Genomic DNA, 15,654 nt, shown 5'->3' with positions numbered 1-15,654 from the left:
TCAGAATCATAAGATGAGAAAAGAAGTTCTCATGAACAGCATTTTCCTAAAGCTGTCCCGGGATTGAATTAAAATTGCTACATGTAAGCAAATGAAAAGGTTCTATAAGAACAATTCAAATCAGTCCATAGAGGAATTTTAAATTCCTTGTGATATACTAACCAGCCTAAGATAAGGTTAAATGGTTATTCATCAAACCTTGGAAAGGTTATAGACCATCACCACAAATTAGCCAAATTTTGGTAATACTTATGGTTGGTCAAAATTCTCAGCATGAACCAACCAAACTGTGGTATGAATGAATAAGCTATCATAAAGATAAGCTATAAGATTAAAGTTCATCTTTGAACAAAAGGTGTAGGACCGCATTATGTGTCCATATGCGACCAAACGGGTCCGACCATATTATAAGATTTGGTCCATGATAAAGCTGTAGATCATGGATGTCATTAAACATAAATTTGAGGATCAATTAGATCAATTCTATGTCATGACCGTGTCCGGTCTAGATCAGTCCAATCGTCCATATATATATGTGTACGAATTGCCGGCACACTAAGACTGCAAAATGTCTTAGATCGATCATAGATAAACTATGGATATAAGGATCATGATCTAACAGACATGACCTATGTATAAAGTTGTCTATGGCAAATAATATTATACTTATAAAGTTAAGGCATGTCCATAAGTCCTAAAGAGCTAAGTAGCTCATACTTAATATAATGATGATCCATATTATATAAACGATCTAAAGTATTAGCCAGCCAATATTATGGAAAGGCATATAAGAGTGATTTGGTCAAGGATCATAATCAAAACGACCAGAGTATAAAATAGTACATTTTATCTAAAGTACTAAAGTGGTCGATATCAAAGTGGTATATTTTCTAAAGTACCATCAGGATTCTAAGAGACATGATATGTCCGAACAATACAAGATTGTTCAAGTAAGAATCCATGAACATCTATTCAGCAAGTGATGTTCAAATCAGGGGGAGTAGTATGTGTTGTATTCTTTTTCCTTAACTATGGTTTTATCCCAATGGGTTTTCCTAGTAAGGTTTTAATGATGCAACATTAAGCATATTATGAACTCATATGGTTATGGCATCCAAGGGGGAGTGTTATAAACCATTGTGTGGATGGACCATAACCAAGTACTTAACCAAGTACTAGACAAGTCCAACAAGTACAAGAAGAAGTGCAAGGAGGTTTACATCCGGTCTACATCGGTTCATCTACAAACCGGTCCGAGATTAGAAGACTCAGTCAACCTCGTTATCATCACCTTGACCAAGTCTTCATGTATGACATCAATGTAGTCAAGAGTATTAATGTGTAGATTTACTTCCTTGTAAAGCATTTGTAAACCATTGTACAAACCACTATATAATGTGGTGTTGGCTAATGAGAAATACACACAACATTCTTCATAATTCACTCTCCAATTTCACATAGTTCATAACATTTTTTTTCTTTTTCTAATTTCCTTTTTTTCTTTTTATGCATTTGGACGGTCAAGATATAATCGATAAAATATGAACGGTCAGTAATGGGCTCTCTGTCCCCAAAACGACGCCGCGTCTTGCCACCAATCAATGCGGCACGTGACCGAATCCTCTTTGCTTGAGCATTCGGTGCCTAAACGCAGCGTTTTAAGTGCCATCTCAACTTCCAGCTCAGTGTCATTCTTTATTCGATTCCTCTGCTCCTCTCTTTTGTCTTTGCTTCTTTTGTCAAAAATAACTTCTCCAAAAGTAGTAAGTCGAGAAACATTTTTTTCTCAAAACATAACCACATAATGATTTGATTAATATATATAGACCGAATTTGCATATTGATCAGAGCATAGATACAAGAGACAATATTCTTATTAGATAAAACAAGAAGTTACAAAATACTGTTTCGAAGAAGTTGACTAAGAGTGAAGTGTGTATTTGGACTATAACTCTGAGTTTGCAGGACAAGTAGTATTTAAGAAGTGAAGAGTGGAGTGTTTATTCTCCATTGGACAAGGAAACACCAAAGATATATATTTACTTGCAAGTACTGGTCTTTCTTTACACCGCTGTAACGTCCATTCCTCTTTTGAAAACTCAACTTCTTTATCTCCTTGGCAACAGCCTGGTCGTTCTCCTGCATGATGGTCTCAACGACTACGAAACATAAGTACTCTTAGTTTCTAAATTCGGTGTTTTAATTGTTTTGGTAGAGTGGAAGAGAAGTAACACAAAACAGAAGCAAATGTTTTGAAATTAAATCTGTTGTGACAAAAGAAGGATCTGCTTTGACAATCAGCGAGATAATTACATATCACAATGTTTCTTAATGAAATGTTGCATTGAAATTCAATGAGATTTTATTAGAGATTTATGAATAGTGTACTAAACGGAACAAAACCTCTGTTTTGCAGTTACATATATATGCGTATTAAAAATGAAAACATGGAGATGCATAAACAGCTATGTTGCTATATATATCTTAATATCAGGTATGTTGCTAGGAATCTCAGAGTTGTCGTTAGGAAGATTGGAGGTAGAGAGATGGTAGAGTAGATGCCTGAAGCAGTCTGTTCTCATCAACATAGCTTGAAGACATATCGATATTAAAATCTTGAGAGAAGCTAGGGTTACCGACCAAATTGCCTCCATAAATGTTCTGAAAGTCAAAGCAGAAGTCATCTGAGAGACACGGATCTAGAACGTTGCTGTTGGTAGTATCACCCAGACACATGTTTTGATCCAAGCCATAAAGCTCATGCTGCATCAACTGATTCAACTCGTAGTTACTCACAGATTCTTGTAACTCTAGTGGGAACACCGAGTAATCTTGTGTGTTTGAGGAGACGCAAGGATCTTGATAGTTGTTACCCACAAACATGTTCTGATCATAATAACCACCATAAGGCATGAACTGATAATGTAACCCAGATTCTTGTGCCGCTGAAACGCAAAGATGTTGAAAGCTGTTGTTGTTTTTCTGATCATAAACACAGAACTCCTGATTTTTTAACACAGACTCTCGTGGTAACGGTGTGAACTGGTTAGGGTTCAAAGACTCGCTCTGTTTCTTTGCCGGAAGGAAACGGCGCCGTTCTTGCAAAGTAGAGTAACTTAGTTCCAATGAGTGAATCAGTTGGTTGATTTGATCGACAGAGTAATGATCAGAGATTGGATACTTCAATTCTTCTTCAACATTCTTCTTCTGGGCCCTCTTCTTGAAATTATTGGTCGTCATCGTCGTCTTCTTATTCTTGTTGAGGAACTCGTAAAGATTGAGGCTTTTCTTGCGTCTCTTGGCTTCGTCTAACTGGATGTAGCGGAGAGCCAAGTCTCTCACTTTGTCTCTGTTCTCGGGCCATGTCCTCAGCTCTCCTTCTGGTCCGTAATGAATGACGCAGGCTTCGATATCACAGAGAGTTGTAAGCTCTTGAGCTTTCTTGAATATCGTCAAGAGTCTGCTTTTCAAACTCGTTGCAGCGAGTGAATAAGAAGAAGGAGACGAATTGGAACAAGAGGAAGAAAGAGGTGGTCGCATGGTGGTGGCTTTTCTTGTTTGATTCTCGAAACAACTCTCTCTGTTTTGCTCGCACACGAAGAAGAAAGAAGAAAACAAATGAAACTTGTGCGATAAACTTTTGTGAATTTGGTGTGTGAATGATATATTTATAGATTTTTCTTTGACTTGGGGTGAAAAAACGGAAATTTTTACTTCAGAAAATTATTTAGCCGTTGAAGTTTGTCAGAAAAGAAAAGATTTACTTCAGATTTTTTTACCGTTCTCGCTCTCTCCCCTCATCAGTGAACACGTGTCTCTAGATTTTGTTTGATAGATTTTCGTACGATATCAGTTGAGCTGGTAAATCACGCACAAAGTTTGATATCAAACTTACCATTTACTTGGCGGCTTGTCGTTTGTCCCCAAAATATAAATCTACCAATTAGTGCCGCACGTGCACAAACTGCAGACGCACCGTTTTAAAAGTTCTGTTTTGCTTGTGGATTCGGTTTCAAACGCAACGTTTAATCGATTGTGTTAACAAATACTCCAACTCTCCATAACTTTTTTTTTCTCCAAAGACTTGAGTTTCAAGTTTCAACTGCATTTCCACCTCATAAACTTAGTGCCAGCTCAGCATCATTCTTTTGCAGTTTCATTTCTTTACTCGATTCCTCTGTTTTGCCTTTTCTTCTTCTGTCAAAAGTAACTTCTCTAAGAACTGAGAGAAACCAATTAGACTTGAACTAACTATGAGACATGAGATTCTAAGGCAAACGTGTTTGCAAAACTTCCACATTCATCTTTCCAAAACTAAAACTCAAATTAACAGGTGGAGATGATATAATCAAAACTCGCTATAATTAAAGAGCAATTAGAGAAGCTTGTGAGTGTTGCTCACATACCAAAAAGAAGAACTGTTGTAAAATGTAGCAACTGAGTTTTAGTGAAAGTGAAAAGTTCACAAGGTAGAAAAATAAAGCTTGGTATCTTCTTGAACGAACAAGAAGCTGACGCATTAGCTACGATTTGTTCACAGCCAGAAAGATTACCGTGTGGGTAAAGAACTTGTTGAGAAGCTGAAAGAACTTGATTAGCTAGAGAGGCATATGTTTGAAGTGATGATACAAGCTGGCTATTGGCTCGAAGATCACAGCGATGAGAAAAGAATGTTCCTTGCAGAATGTTATGGAGGAGAGACATCACTCGGAAGATAAAGAAGGGACGAAAGGAGTTGGTTCTGTTGATAGGAGACAAAAGAATCGAAGAACGTGATGTAATAGTTTTATGCAATTTAAGATTAAAACGTGATTGACAATCTACAGAAGAAGAAGTAAGAAACATCTCTCTTTCAAAACAAAATCACATGCATGTTGATTTGATTATACCGAATTTGCAAATTGATAGAAACATAGCACACAAGAGACTAGTAAACATTGGAAGTAAAGAGGATTTACTATTCTTATAATATAGAACACGAAGTTACAAAACATATACTGTTTCTGAAAAAAGCACAACTTTCATAGAACAGGAGGTTTACAAAACATATACTGTTTCCAAGAAAATAACAAGCTTCATTACTTTCAACAAACTCTAGCCTTTTCTTGATTTGGAGCTTTTCTTGAATTTTTTCTTGGTTGATCAGATACGCAGGTTTTGGAAGAGAATCTCAACTTTGAGGGAAGCTTTCTTGGCTTTGAGTCTACACTTCAAGGTTTTGATCTGAGCATCGAACCTCTCAATCCTATCCGACAAGGCTTTGGCCATCATCTTCTTCATCAGAGGGCTTCTTGCGAAATCATCATGTTCAAACTCCAATTCTCCAGGGCCCTTGAAGACCGGTTTGAAGCCGTGAGACCGAAGCTTTGCGAGAAACTCTGGCAAGTTTCTGCCCAATACAGAGGAGAATTTGAGAAGGATGTCGCTGCGAAGCCTCTTCAAGTCCCAAACGATGAAACTGTTGTTGTTTGTTTTGCTCCACGAGATGACCTGATCCGACGAACGATCCTCCACAATCTGATAAAGTTGGAGGTAGAATGATGAAAAAGATCCTGTTGGTAGTTTGCAAACCATCTTCCTTAGTAGAAACCCTAGATTTTGAGTTATGGGTGAATGAAGAAGAAGAAGAAACAGACCGGAACAGATTCAAACCTAAAACTCTGAGAAAATCAAACGATAATTGAGAGAGAGAGAAGAAAGGAAATTTTCACGAGTGAGTGATTGAATGAGATTTAGCTCTAAAGCTATCTCATCTTTATATAGAGATTGAAATAACGGTCATGATATGGTCAATTTCCTTTTTTTTTTCTAATTTCCTTTTTTCTTTTTTTCTAATTTCCTTTTTTCTTTGTATGACGGTTAAGATATAATCGGTAAAATATGAACGGTCAGTAATGAGCTCTCTGTCCTCAAAACGACGCCGCGTCTTTGCCACCAATCATTGCCGCACGTGACCGGATCCTCTTTGCTTGAGCATTCGGTGCCTAAACGCAGCGTTTTAAGTGCCATCTCAACTTCCAGCTCAGTGTCATTCTTTACTCGATTCCTCTGCTCCTCTCTTTTGTCTTTGCTTCTTTTGTCAAAAATAACTTCTCCAAAATTAGTAAGTCAAGAAACATTTTTTTTTTCAAAACAAAACCACATATTTATTTGATTAATATATATAGACCGAATTTGCATATTGATCAGAGCATAGATACAAGAGACAATATTCTTATTAGATAAAACAAGAAGTTACAAAATACTGTTTCGAAGAAGTTAAGACTAAGAGTGGAGTTTGTATTTGGACTATAACTCTTTGAGTTTGCAGGACAGATAGTATTTAAGAAGTGAAGAGTGGAGTGTTTATTCTCCATTGGACAAGGCAACACCAAAGACTTGTATTTACTTGCAAGTAGGGATGTTGTGATGGGCAAAATTACCCAGCCCGGCCCGAACCCGAAATGAACCCGCCCAAAAAATACCCTAAACTAAAAGACCCGAACAAAACCCGGTGTCATTAGAGTAACCCGCGAAAAACCCGAAAAGTATAGGGTTACCCACGGGTACCCGTGAAAAACCCTGTTTCTATTTTTTTTTCAGTTTTGTGGATTTAGTTAAACTCTGTCTCTACTCCTACAGGGACAAACTCTTCCCAGACACTAGATCTTGCTCGCTTTGAGTGACTAAGAGTTTCAGCTGATTGAGTAGGATGAGTTTCACTTTGTGCTTGTCCTTGCGTTTCTGCTTCATCCTCATCATCAATCTCCATCCGCTCATTCTCAGCATTAAGAACTGCTATTGTTTCAAGTGTCTGTGAATCCATTCTGCAAAACCAGTAAACAATCACAAAATTTAAGTTATTATTGAATAAAAAAGTTATAGAGGATAAATCCAAATCACAAAAAAAACAAACTTTGAAGAGATTAGATATAAATATATAATTATATAAAAAACTTTTTACCTTGTCTTTTGTTGTCTACCAAGGTCAAAGACTCAGAGAAGCTCGTTGAGTCGTTTCCACGGCTCGCTACGCAGGGAGTTGGTTCAATAAGAAAGGGTGAGCTGTGATGTGAGTATTTGTATGGTTTCTTAATGAAGAAGAAAGGGAATGAAGATTCTCCTCTTTTGTTCTATGAATCGTGATTTTGCAGAGTAGAGAACATATACATGTACATGTATATGTTCTGATTTTGAGATCTGAGATTTGTGACTGGCCACGGGAAAAACAAAAAAAATTAGGGTAAAGAGAAACCAATAAAACGATGTCGACAATGTCGTTTCATTTACTTAATTTTTTTTTTAAAAAAAACCCATCGGGTACCCGAAACCCGATAGGGTAAACCCGAATGGGTAATTTACAGACCAAGACCCGCCCAAATAAAACCCGCGAATTTTGAACAGTAATAACTCGGGTTTTGGGCTTAAAATTTTAGTAGGGTTTTGGGTACCCAGCGGGTAATTACCCATTGTTAACATCCCTACTTGCAAGTACTGGTCTTTCTTTACACCACTGTAACGTCCATTCCTCTTTTGAAAACTCAACGACTACGAAACATAAGTACTCTTAGTTTCTAAGTTCGGTGTTTTGTTTTGATAGGGTGAGAGAGAAGTAACACAAAACAGAAGCAAATGTTTTGAAATTAAATCTGTTGTGACAAAAGAAGGATCTGCTTTGACAATCAATCAGCGAGATAAATACATATCACAACGACGTTTCTTAATAAAATGTTCCCATTGAAATTCAGTGAGATTTTATTAAAGATTTATGAATTGTGTACTAAACCGAACAAAACCTCTGTTTTGCAGTTACATATATATGCCTATTAAAAATAAAAACATGGAGATGCATAAACAGCTTCACGCTCTATGATCATATCAGGTATATGTTGCTAGGAATCTCAGAGTTGTCGTTAGGAAGGTTGGAGGTAGAGAGATGGTAGAGTAGATGCCTGAAGCAGTCTGTTCTCATCAACATAGCTTGAAGACATATCGATATTAAAATCTTGAGAGAAGCTAGGGTTACCGACCATGAAACCACTATAAGGGTCCTGAAAATCAAAGCAGAAGTCATCTGAGAGACAAAGATCTAGAACGTATGGTCGCATGGTGGTTTTTACTAAACCGAACAAAAGGGATCTGACTTGCGAACTTTTGTTTTGCAGTTACATTTACATATAAGCGTATTCAAAATATATATAAAAAAATGCAGATGTATAAACAACTTCACTCTCTACGATCAGCTACTTCATCAGAGAAATCTCAAGAGTTATCGTTAGGAATGGGGAGCTAGAGAGATGGTAGAGTAGACGCCTGAAGTAGTCTGTTCTCATAAACACAGCTTGATAACATATCTGGAAAATCTTGAGAGAAGCTAGGGTTACCACCATAAGGGTCCTGTAAACCAAAACAGAAGTCATCTGAGACTAAGTTTGAGAGATACGGATCTAGAACGTTGCAGCTGTTGGTAGTATCACTCATACACATATTCTGATCAAAGCCATATTCTGCATCAACTGATTCAAGCCGTAGTTACCCATAGATTCTCGTAGCTCTAGTGGTGGTAACAGTGAGTAATCTTGGGTGTTACGTGTAAACTCGTTGATGTTGATGTTACCCATACACATGTTCTGATCATAACCACCATAAGTACATGTGTTATAAAACAAAACAAGTACATATCTGTGAGATACATAAAACAAAACAAGTACATATCTGTGAGATACATAAAACAAAACAAGTACATGTGTTATAACGTACATCTCCCCATAAGATAGTGTAATCCAGATTCTAGCGCGGATGAGTGATCTGGTGTGTTTGAAAAGCAAAGATGTTGGAAGTTGTTGGTCTGATCATAAGCACAAAGCTCCTGATTTTTAAACATAGACTCTTGTGGGTACTCGGTGAACTGGCTAGGGTTTGAAGATTGGGTCCCAAGATGTTGACGATCCTCCAACTTTGCTTTTGCCGCAAGGAAACGACGCCGTTCTTGCAGCTGTTAGTAGTATTACCCATACACATGTTCTGATCAAAGTCATAAAGCTCGTGCTGCATCAACTGATTCAAGCGGTAGTTACTCATAGGTTCTTGTAACTCTAGTGGTGGTAACAGTGAGTAATCTTGTGTGTTACGTTGAAACTCGTTGATGTTGAGGGAGGGAAAGGCCTGAAATCAAATGCTCTGTTTTGACAATAGACGTGGCCAATCTGTTTCTTGATCTTACTGAGGAAGTGCATTTGATGTCTGCAGCAGCTTCTCTCTAGTCTCTACTCTTGACTCTTCTTATCTTTTTGATGCTTCCATTAGTTTCCATACTTGAATTATTTTATCACTTTGCTTTGGTTTGTGATGAGACTACACAATATGTTAATGATTCATTGTTGTTTGATGAGATTCTATGCAAAAAAATGGAACTGTATGGTAATTAATTCATATTCAAAGACCGAAGCTGTGGAGATCAAGAATATAATGTACAAGCACATACATGGAACAGCTGTCAGGAAACCGTTTGTGAAACTCGTATGCAGCAAATCAGTTCCATGCAGAGAGATATACATGAACGATATAAACATTCTTGACCAAGAAGAAAGGAAAGGAAAGAAATATCACAAACGATCCTCACATCCTCCTGCTGGATGCATCAATGTTAGAGGAGAGTCTAATGGTGCAATAAAGCCTAAACTAGCTTGTTTAGATTCCGAAAGACATTGATTTCTCTAAAATTCTCTTTAGTTTATTTTATGCTTTTTGTGAACTAGTTAGGAATAGAACCATGTTTTTAGTATTCATGTTTTTTCTTCTTCTTTTGATCTGCTTAAGAAATAATAAAAAGTTGGGCTTTTGTGTTACTTTGAGTACCCTTGATCCTCTGGTTAGTACTCAGGGTGGTTATGTTAACTCAGGGTGTCCAAGCACAAACGGTGACTAACTCTTACTTAGCATTCGAAGCTAACTCGCTATTCTATCCTGATTAACAAGACCGATCAACCAACAGCTAATCCTGACCGTGTGAAAGCTCAGTTAAAGTCATGTGCTTCTAGTGTCTGTTAAAACCGGCTTAAGGGGCTCGTGCATGCTCTTCCTCAGGTTATAGAATGGATACCTGGGAAAAGAAGCTTGTGGAGAAGTAGAAAGAAGGGAAGAAAAGGATGAAGAGAGTTGGTTTCTGTTCATATACCACATTAGACTTTTCAAGAAATACTCAAAGTCTCTTAGAAGACAAAAGGCAATATAAAGAAGTAGGTAAACCGAATTTACAAATTGATGACAAAATACACTACTAAACATTAGGAGTAATACTATTCTTATACATAGAACAAGAGATTACAAAAACAATACCGTTTCTTTAAAAAAAATTTCACAAATATCACTACAAGAAGAGATATGAAACTTTGGTCCGTAGATCCTTTATACTTTTCAAAAGATTCTCTACTTTTGACGAAGTCTAGCCTTTTCTTGAATTTTTTCTTGGTTGATCAAATCAGATACGCAGGTTTTGGAAGAGATTCACAACTTTGATGGAAGCTTTCTTGGCTTTGAGTCTACACTTCAAGGTTTTGATCTGAGCATCGAACCTCTCAATCCTATCCGACAAGGCTTTGGCCATCATCTTCTTCATCAGAGGGTCTCTCGCAAAGTCATCATGTTCAAACTCCAATTCTCCAGGGCCCTTGAAGACAGGTTTGAAGCCGTGAGAGCGAAGCTTTGCGAGAAACTCTGGCAAGTTTCTGCCCAATACAGAGGAGAATTTGAGAAGGATGTCGCTGCGAAGCCTCTTCAAGTCCCAAACGATGAAACTGTTGTTGTTTGTTTTGCTCCACGAGATGACCTGATCCGAAGAACGATCCTCCACAATCTGATAAAGTTGGAGGTAGAATGAAGACGTTGAGAGTTTGCGAATCATTTATGGTGGTAGTAAAACCTAGATTTTGATTTCTGGGTGAAGCACGAAGACGAAGAAGCACGAAGACGGAACTAGAAATAAACCCTAAACCTCCGAGGAGAGAAATCAAGAGAGAGAGACAAAAAGGGAAATTTTGAGTTGTTGTCGAATGAGATTAGCCTAAAGTTTGTGATGATTATATAGAGAGTATTTCAACGGTCATAATATGATCAATTTCCTTTTTATTCTCTTTCGGATTTCCTTTTTTCCTATTAAGAAAGTGGACGGTCAGGATGTGATCGAGTGATATTCAACGGCCATGTTGTGATTAATTTCATTTTTCTGTTTGCGATTTTCCTTTTTTTTTTCCTTTTTTCCTTTTATGCATATTAGACGGTCAGGATATGGACAGGAGAATTTGCAACTAATCAGTGCCGCACGTGACCGGAATCTTTTTGTGAATCACAGTTGTGCTCACGTTAGAAAAAAAAGGCTGTTTTGCTCGAGTATTCGGTGCTTAAACACATCGTTTTATTCGGTTGTGTTGTGTTAACAAATACTCCAAAGACTTTCAAGTTTCAACTGCTCATCCACTTAGTGCCATCTAAACTTCCAGCTCAGTAGCATGATTCTTCTTCTTTGTTCATAAGTAACTTCTCCAATTAGTAAGGATATATTGTACTTCAAAGGATGGTTGGATCCAGTGAACGATTATCTTTTAACAAAAGGTAATTAAGTCAAGAGGTAAATCACTTGTTAACATTTTCTATTAACATCAGATTTACATAAACTCAGTTTAAAAAACAAAAACATTTACTTAACTCGTGAACATCCCAAACCACGAACTGTTGTAGCCGTTTTCAGCTCCACAATACATTTTTAAGCCACTAGAAGAAGAACAAATACGACCCAATTGTAAACTGTCAGTCATCTTCAACCTTTAACATATTTCAAAAATAAATTATTTATACTTGTTGGAACACAAAACTTTGTGATTAAGAGGAGTGGTGGAATAGGGCGAAAGTAGAATAATGGTCGTTTTTGTGATACTAAAAGTTGGAAAAACTTTTAAATGGAGATGCGGGGTATCGATCCCCGTACCTCTCGCATGCTAAGCGAGCGCTCTACCATCTGAGCTACATCCCCATGTGATGATCAAAACATCTTTGAAACAGTTAAAATTCAGATATTCTTTTGTGAAGCATACTGACCATCCAGGTTTGAACATTAAATGGAGAAGCAGGTATAGATCCCCATACCTCCCGTCTCCCGCATGCTTACATCCCCATTTGTTTACTTTACTTAGGCCTAAAATTATTAGACACCTCAACAACTTCTAAACAAACGATCATGAAGATCTTTAAAACAGTACAACATTCCGACAAATGTGTACTTGCGCAACTATTCTTAATTTATCCAGATTCAAGATTTGTCCTTGTGCTGTGTGTACTTTCAAAGACTTCTTTTTATATACAGACAAAACCCAACAACAGAAACCCGATAACCACACAAAGAAAAGTTAAAAAACAACAAAAAAGAGACTTTTTTTTTCTTCCTACACATTCATTCTTTGATGATTGGTCCACTATACATCATCGCCGTAACCGTCAAATCCTCAGGCTCCTCTTCCCTCTCCTTCAACCACTCATACTCTTCCTTCTCCTCTTCCCCAACCTCAACTCCATCAACTGTAGATTCAATTCTACAATCAGATCTTTTCTGATTTCGCAAAACAAAACAAATCAAAACTAGAACAGATCAGTAGCGTACCTGAGAAGCTTGAGAAGGGGTGATCGAAGTAGTAAGTACAGTGACGTCCTGCAGGATCGGAGTATGGAGGACCAAGAACATCAAGAACCGCACAAGCCGTTATCGCGGTGAAGCAATGCATATTCCCTCCATCGGCAGGGTAGAGTATAGAAGTGTCACAAGGTGCCGTGAAGTCTGAATCTACTTTCACTTTCGCCAAACGAGTATCCGAACTCGGCTCTACATTGATGATCCCACAAAAACAATCAAACAACAATCCTAGTAACAAGTAGACATGTTTTCGTTTTGATTTAATAACTACACAACTTACGGGGAGAATCAGCGACCCAGTCATATGATTTGATGTGCATTGTACCAAACAAGAGCTTACTAAACACAGTCATCTCCGGATGATTGTGAAGTGGGATTACACCAGACGGTGGTAAACAGAAAATGCCCATCTTGTGTGTGACACATAGACAAAATAAAAAAACTTTAATATATAATAAAAGAACAAGAAAGAATTCAAGATTCTTCTTTAAACAAGGATTAGTACCGAGAAGCTATGACATTTGTAGATGTGGAGATAAGTCACTGGAGGCCGTCCGATAGATTTAGATCGAAAATACGGCATCTTAGGGCTCACATCAACATCTTCAGGCTTGATTTCGTCTAAATGCAAAACAGACAAAAACATCTTAGATTCAGACACAACTCACTCATGTTTCCAAAAGGGTAATTACGGAGCTTACCAAGAACGGCTCGAAGCATGTTAATGTGTACTTGAGACGGGACGGCTCCGGATTTGCCATTAGCGAACACTTTCTTGCAAGTTTCGAACAGCTTCTGCACCGGAGAGATCAAAGCTTTCTTGCTCCGCCGGTGGATCTTCTTCCGAGAGGCGGAAACGATGGTTTTTGTCGTTGGAATATTCGGTTTGTTTGAAATCTCAGAGAGATCTTTCCGTACTCGATCTCCCACAGTCGTACCAGCTCCCATTCAATCTGTGTGTGTTTTATGGTTATGATTCGGACAGGGAGAGGAGATGATTAGGTAAAGAACAGTGTTTGGTATAAACGAGGAGACGGTGAGAAAAAAAGGAAATGTGTTTTAAAAGGGGAAAGGGGAATCGATAAAAGTGGATTTGAGGAAGATGATAGATAGATTCCAAGGAGGAGTGGAGCGAAACCATGGGCTTATTCCCTTTTTTCATCAGTCAAAAGATGTTCTTTTTCTATGGGCGGGTTTGTTTCCAACGGCGGGTTTGTTTTCTCGCTATCAATTTTTTTATACCTTTTTGTTTTTCTTTTCCTTCTTGTTTTTTTTTTTAAGATTTACATCCACAGTCATTTTATATAGATTTTGATCCGTACATCCACACGCAGACGTATATTTTTAAAAAATATATTACTATTTATTTTTCACGTTACTATTTAGAATGGATAAAACCCCAGATTCGAAAAATCGAATTAATCTCGATCCAAAAAAGTAATACTATATCAGAATCAAAATTGATTAAATATCCGAATTATTCAAAATTTTAATATTTAAAGAATTGAAACCTAATCCGATCGGGACCGAGATATTTTGGATATTCGAATGTATCCGAAATAGATTTATATACATATATATTATTTTTTTAGATTTAATATATATTATATTTTAAGTTGGTTTAAATATTTGCAAATATATATAAATAGTCATAAGTAAATATTTAAAATAGTTAGAGTATATTAAAACAGCAAAATACTTAAAATAATTATTGATTTTCTATCTAAATATTTAAACCAAAATAATTTATATGTTAAGTTTAGGTACCTTCACATATATTTTGATATGTTTCTTATAAAATACAACCGAAATATACATGTTTTGATATGTTTAACTTAACAGAAAACAAGATCCGCGTTTTCAAAGCGCGGATCAAAATCTAGTTAGTCATTAAAATCACAAACTAAATATAAGATAAAATAATGATAATATTATCAATATATATTTTTAATACCAGTTGCTAATATCTATCTATTAATTCAACTAGATCGTCTTCCGCGCTACGCGCGGATAATTTTCTTTAAAAAAAGTTGCAATTAGTTTTTATGCAATTGTAGAATAGAATTTTCATATGTACATAACTATGTATTATGTATGATATAGTATTTGAGGTGTTACATGATTTGTTTTTTGTTATTTGAATGTTACATCTAATATTTTTGCATTTTATTATACTCTTTTTTTTATTAACTTGCTAGTATACCAAAACTGAGTTTAAGATAGAGAGATAGTTTTGATAACATCGGAAGACGTCGTTAGTTGTGTTTCTTCGATTATTATGTTCTGACTTCCGAGCTGAGCTGTAGATGAGAGTTGTAACTCTAATTCATGTATTGAATCTGACTCTTATCTTTCTTTTGAATCACCGATGATTTTTATTGTCTTGCCAAAGTAAAACGTGTAGCCTATGATGAAAACCAAATTTTTTTTTTAAATTAGTTATTAATAAATATTTTTGTATCTTTTGGGAATAATGTTTGTCACCATAAAAAATTTACAAATTTTTAATTATTTATGCTTTGCAGCTCCTTGGATAATGCTTGGTTGTCCCAATGTGTATATATTTTTTTTAGATTTTTATTATTTATGTTTCTATTGTAGTTCTTTATTATTTTAATTTTTTTTGGAAACTTTTTAAACATTTCTGGTGTATATATATTACTTTTCTGTATAAAATTTGTTTTGTTTTCATTAATCCTTGACCAATTTTATCCCGTATGAAGATTTTTTTTCCTAACTCTGCTCGAATTGCATTGATTCTAAAGTTATTAGGGTATGGTGAAAACTTCATCCATAGTTTTTGTCATGGCATCTCTATCATTTTTAAAATAAAATTCCTATATAGTAGAAATTTCAGTTGCAGGGAAAAGTACATTTTGGAAAACAAAAGTAATCATGGTGAGTTTTTAATATTAGATACTGGAAACACATTTGACAGGGCATAGTCTCTGCCCAAAAAAAGAAGAAAATAAACAGAAAACAAAAAGTATCAC

General features: G+C 36.3%; 4 protein-coding genes, 1 long non-coding RNA gene and 1 other non-coding gene across 6 annotated transcripts; 1 reads left to right on the top strand and 5 right to left on the bottom strand.

Annotated features, from left to right (window-relative positions):
• Positions 1-2,454: 2,454 nt before the first annotated feature.
• Positions 2,455-3,624, bottom strand: LOC108850642 (agamous-like MADS-box protein AGL75). The gene has a single exon (XM_018624138.2). The coding sequence runs from the start codon at positions 3,538-3,540 to the stop codon at positions 2,524-2,526; it is 1,017 nt and encodes a 338-aa protein (XP_018479640.1). The 5' UTR covers positions 3,541-3,624; the 3' UTR covers positions 2,455-2,523.
• Positions 3,625-5,142: 1,518 nt separating this feature from the next.
• LOC108850641 (heat stress transcription factor A-4a-like) lies at positions 5,143-5,574 on the bottom strand. The gene has a single exon (XM_018624137.1). It carries the CDS (start codon positions 5,572-5,574, stop codon positions 5,143-5,145), a length of 432 nt encoding a protein of 143 aa, XP_018479639.1.
• Positions 5,575-6,679: 1,105 nt separating this feature from the next.
• Positions 6,680-7,264, top strand: LOC130510613 (uncharacterized). The gene is made up of 2 exons (XR_008944299.1): positions 6,680-6,817; positions 6,967-7,264. It is a non-coding gene; the product is annotated as an uncharacterized LOC130510613 (long non-coding RNA).
• A 3,195-nt stretch (positions 7,265-10,459) lies between these two features.
• On the bottom strand, positions 10,460-10,882 carry LOC108850640 (heat stress transcription factor A-4a-like). The gene has a single exon (XM_018624136.1). It carries the CDS (start codon positions 10,880-10,882, stop codon positions 10,460-10,462), a length of 423 nt encoding a protein of 140 aa, XP_018479638.1.
• Positions 10,883-11,934: 1,052 nt separating this feature from the next.
• TRNAA-AGC (transfer RNA alanine (anticodon AGC)) lies at positions 11,935-12,007 on the bottom strand. The gene has a single exon. It is a non-coding gene; the product is annotated as a tRNA-Ala (tRNA).
• Positions 12,008-12,308: 301 nt separating this feature from the next.
• LOC108849232 (plant cysteine oxidase 2) lies at positions 12,309-13,774 on the bottom strand. The gene is made up of 5 exons (XM_018622772.2): positions 13,363-13,774; positions 13,167-13,282; positions 12,942-13,071; positions 12,632-12,850; positions 12,309-12,549 (listed from the first exon to the last, which is right to left on the bottom strand). The coding sequence occupies exons 1-5, from the start codon at positions 13,607-13,609 to the stop codon at positions 12,425-12,427; spliced, it is 837 nt and encodes a 278-aa protein (XP_018478274.1). The 5' UTR covers positions 13,610-13,774; the 3' UTR covers positions 12,309-12,424.
• Between the last annotated feature and the right edge of the window lie 1,880 nt (positions 13,775-15,654).

The sequence above is a fragment of the Raphanus sativus genome, chromosome 4 (assembly GCF_000801105.2).
Source record: "Raphanus sativus cultivar WK10039 chromosome 4, ASM80110v3, whole genome shotgun sequence".
NCBI classification, from domain to species: Eukaryota; Viridiplantae; Streptophyta; class Magnoliopsida; order Brassicales; family Brassicaceae; genus Raphanus; species Raphanus sativus.
Note: the sequence above shows the minus strand (reverse complement) of the source record. Positions and strands in the feature narration are given on the sequence as shown.

Bases quoted from the DNA above. Each gene is read 5' to 3' on its own strand.
- LOC108850642 (XM_018624138.2), bottom strand. From the start codon at position 3,540: ATGCGACCACCTCTTTCTTCCTCTTGTTCCAATTCGTCTCCTTCTTCT.
- LOC108850641 (XM_018624137.1), bottom strand. From the start codon at position 5,574: ATGGTTTGCAAACTACCAACAGGATCTTTTTCATCATTCTACCTCCAA.
- LOC108850640 (XM_018624136.1), bottom strand. From the start codon at position 10,882: ATGATTCGCAAACTCTCAACGTCTTCATTCTACCTCCAACTTTATCAG.
- LOC108849232 (XM_018622772.2), bottom strand. From the start codon at position 13,609: ATGGGAGCTGGTACGACTGTGGGAGATCGAGTACGGAAAGATCTCTCT. The intron at 13,072-13,166 runs GTACTAATCCTT...GTCACACACAAG, and splicing joins ACAAATGTCATAGCTTCTCG to ATGGGCATTTTCTGTTTACC. The intron at 12,550-12,631 runs GTACGCTACTGA...TTGAATCTACAG, and splicing joins CCCCTTCTCAAGCTTCTCAG to TTGATGGAGTTGAGGTTGGG.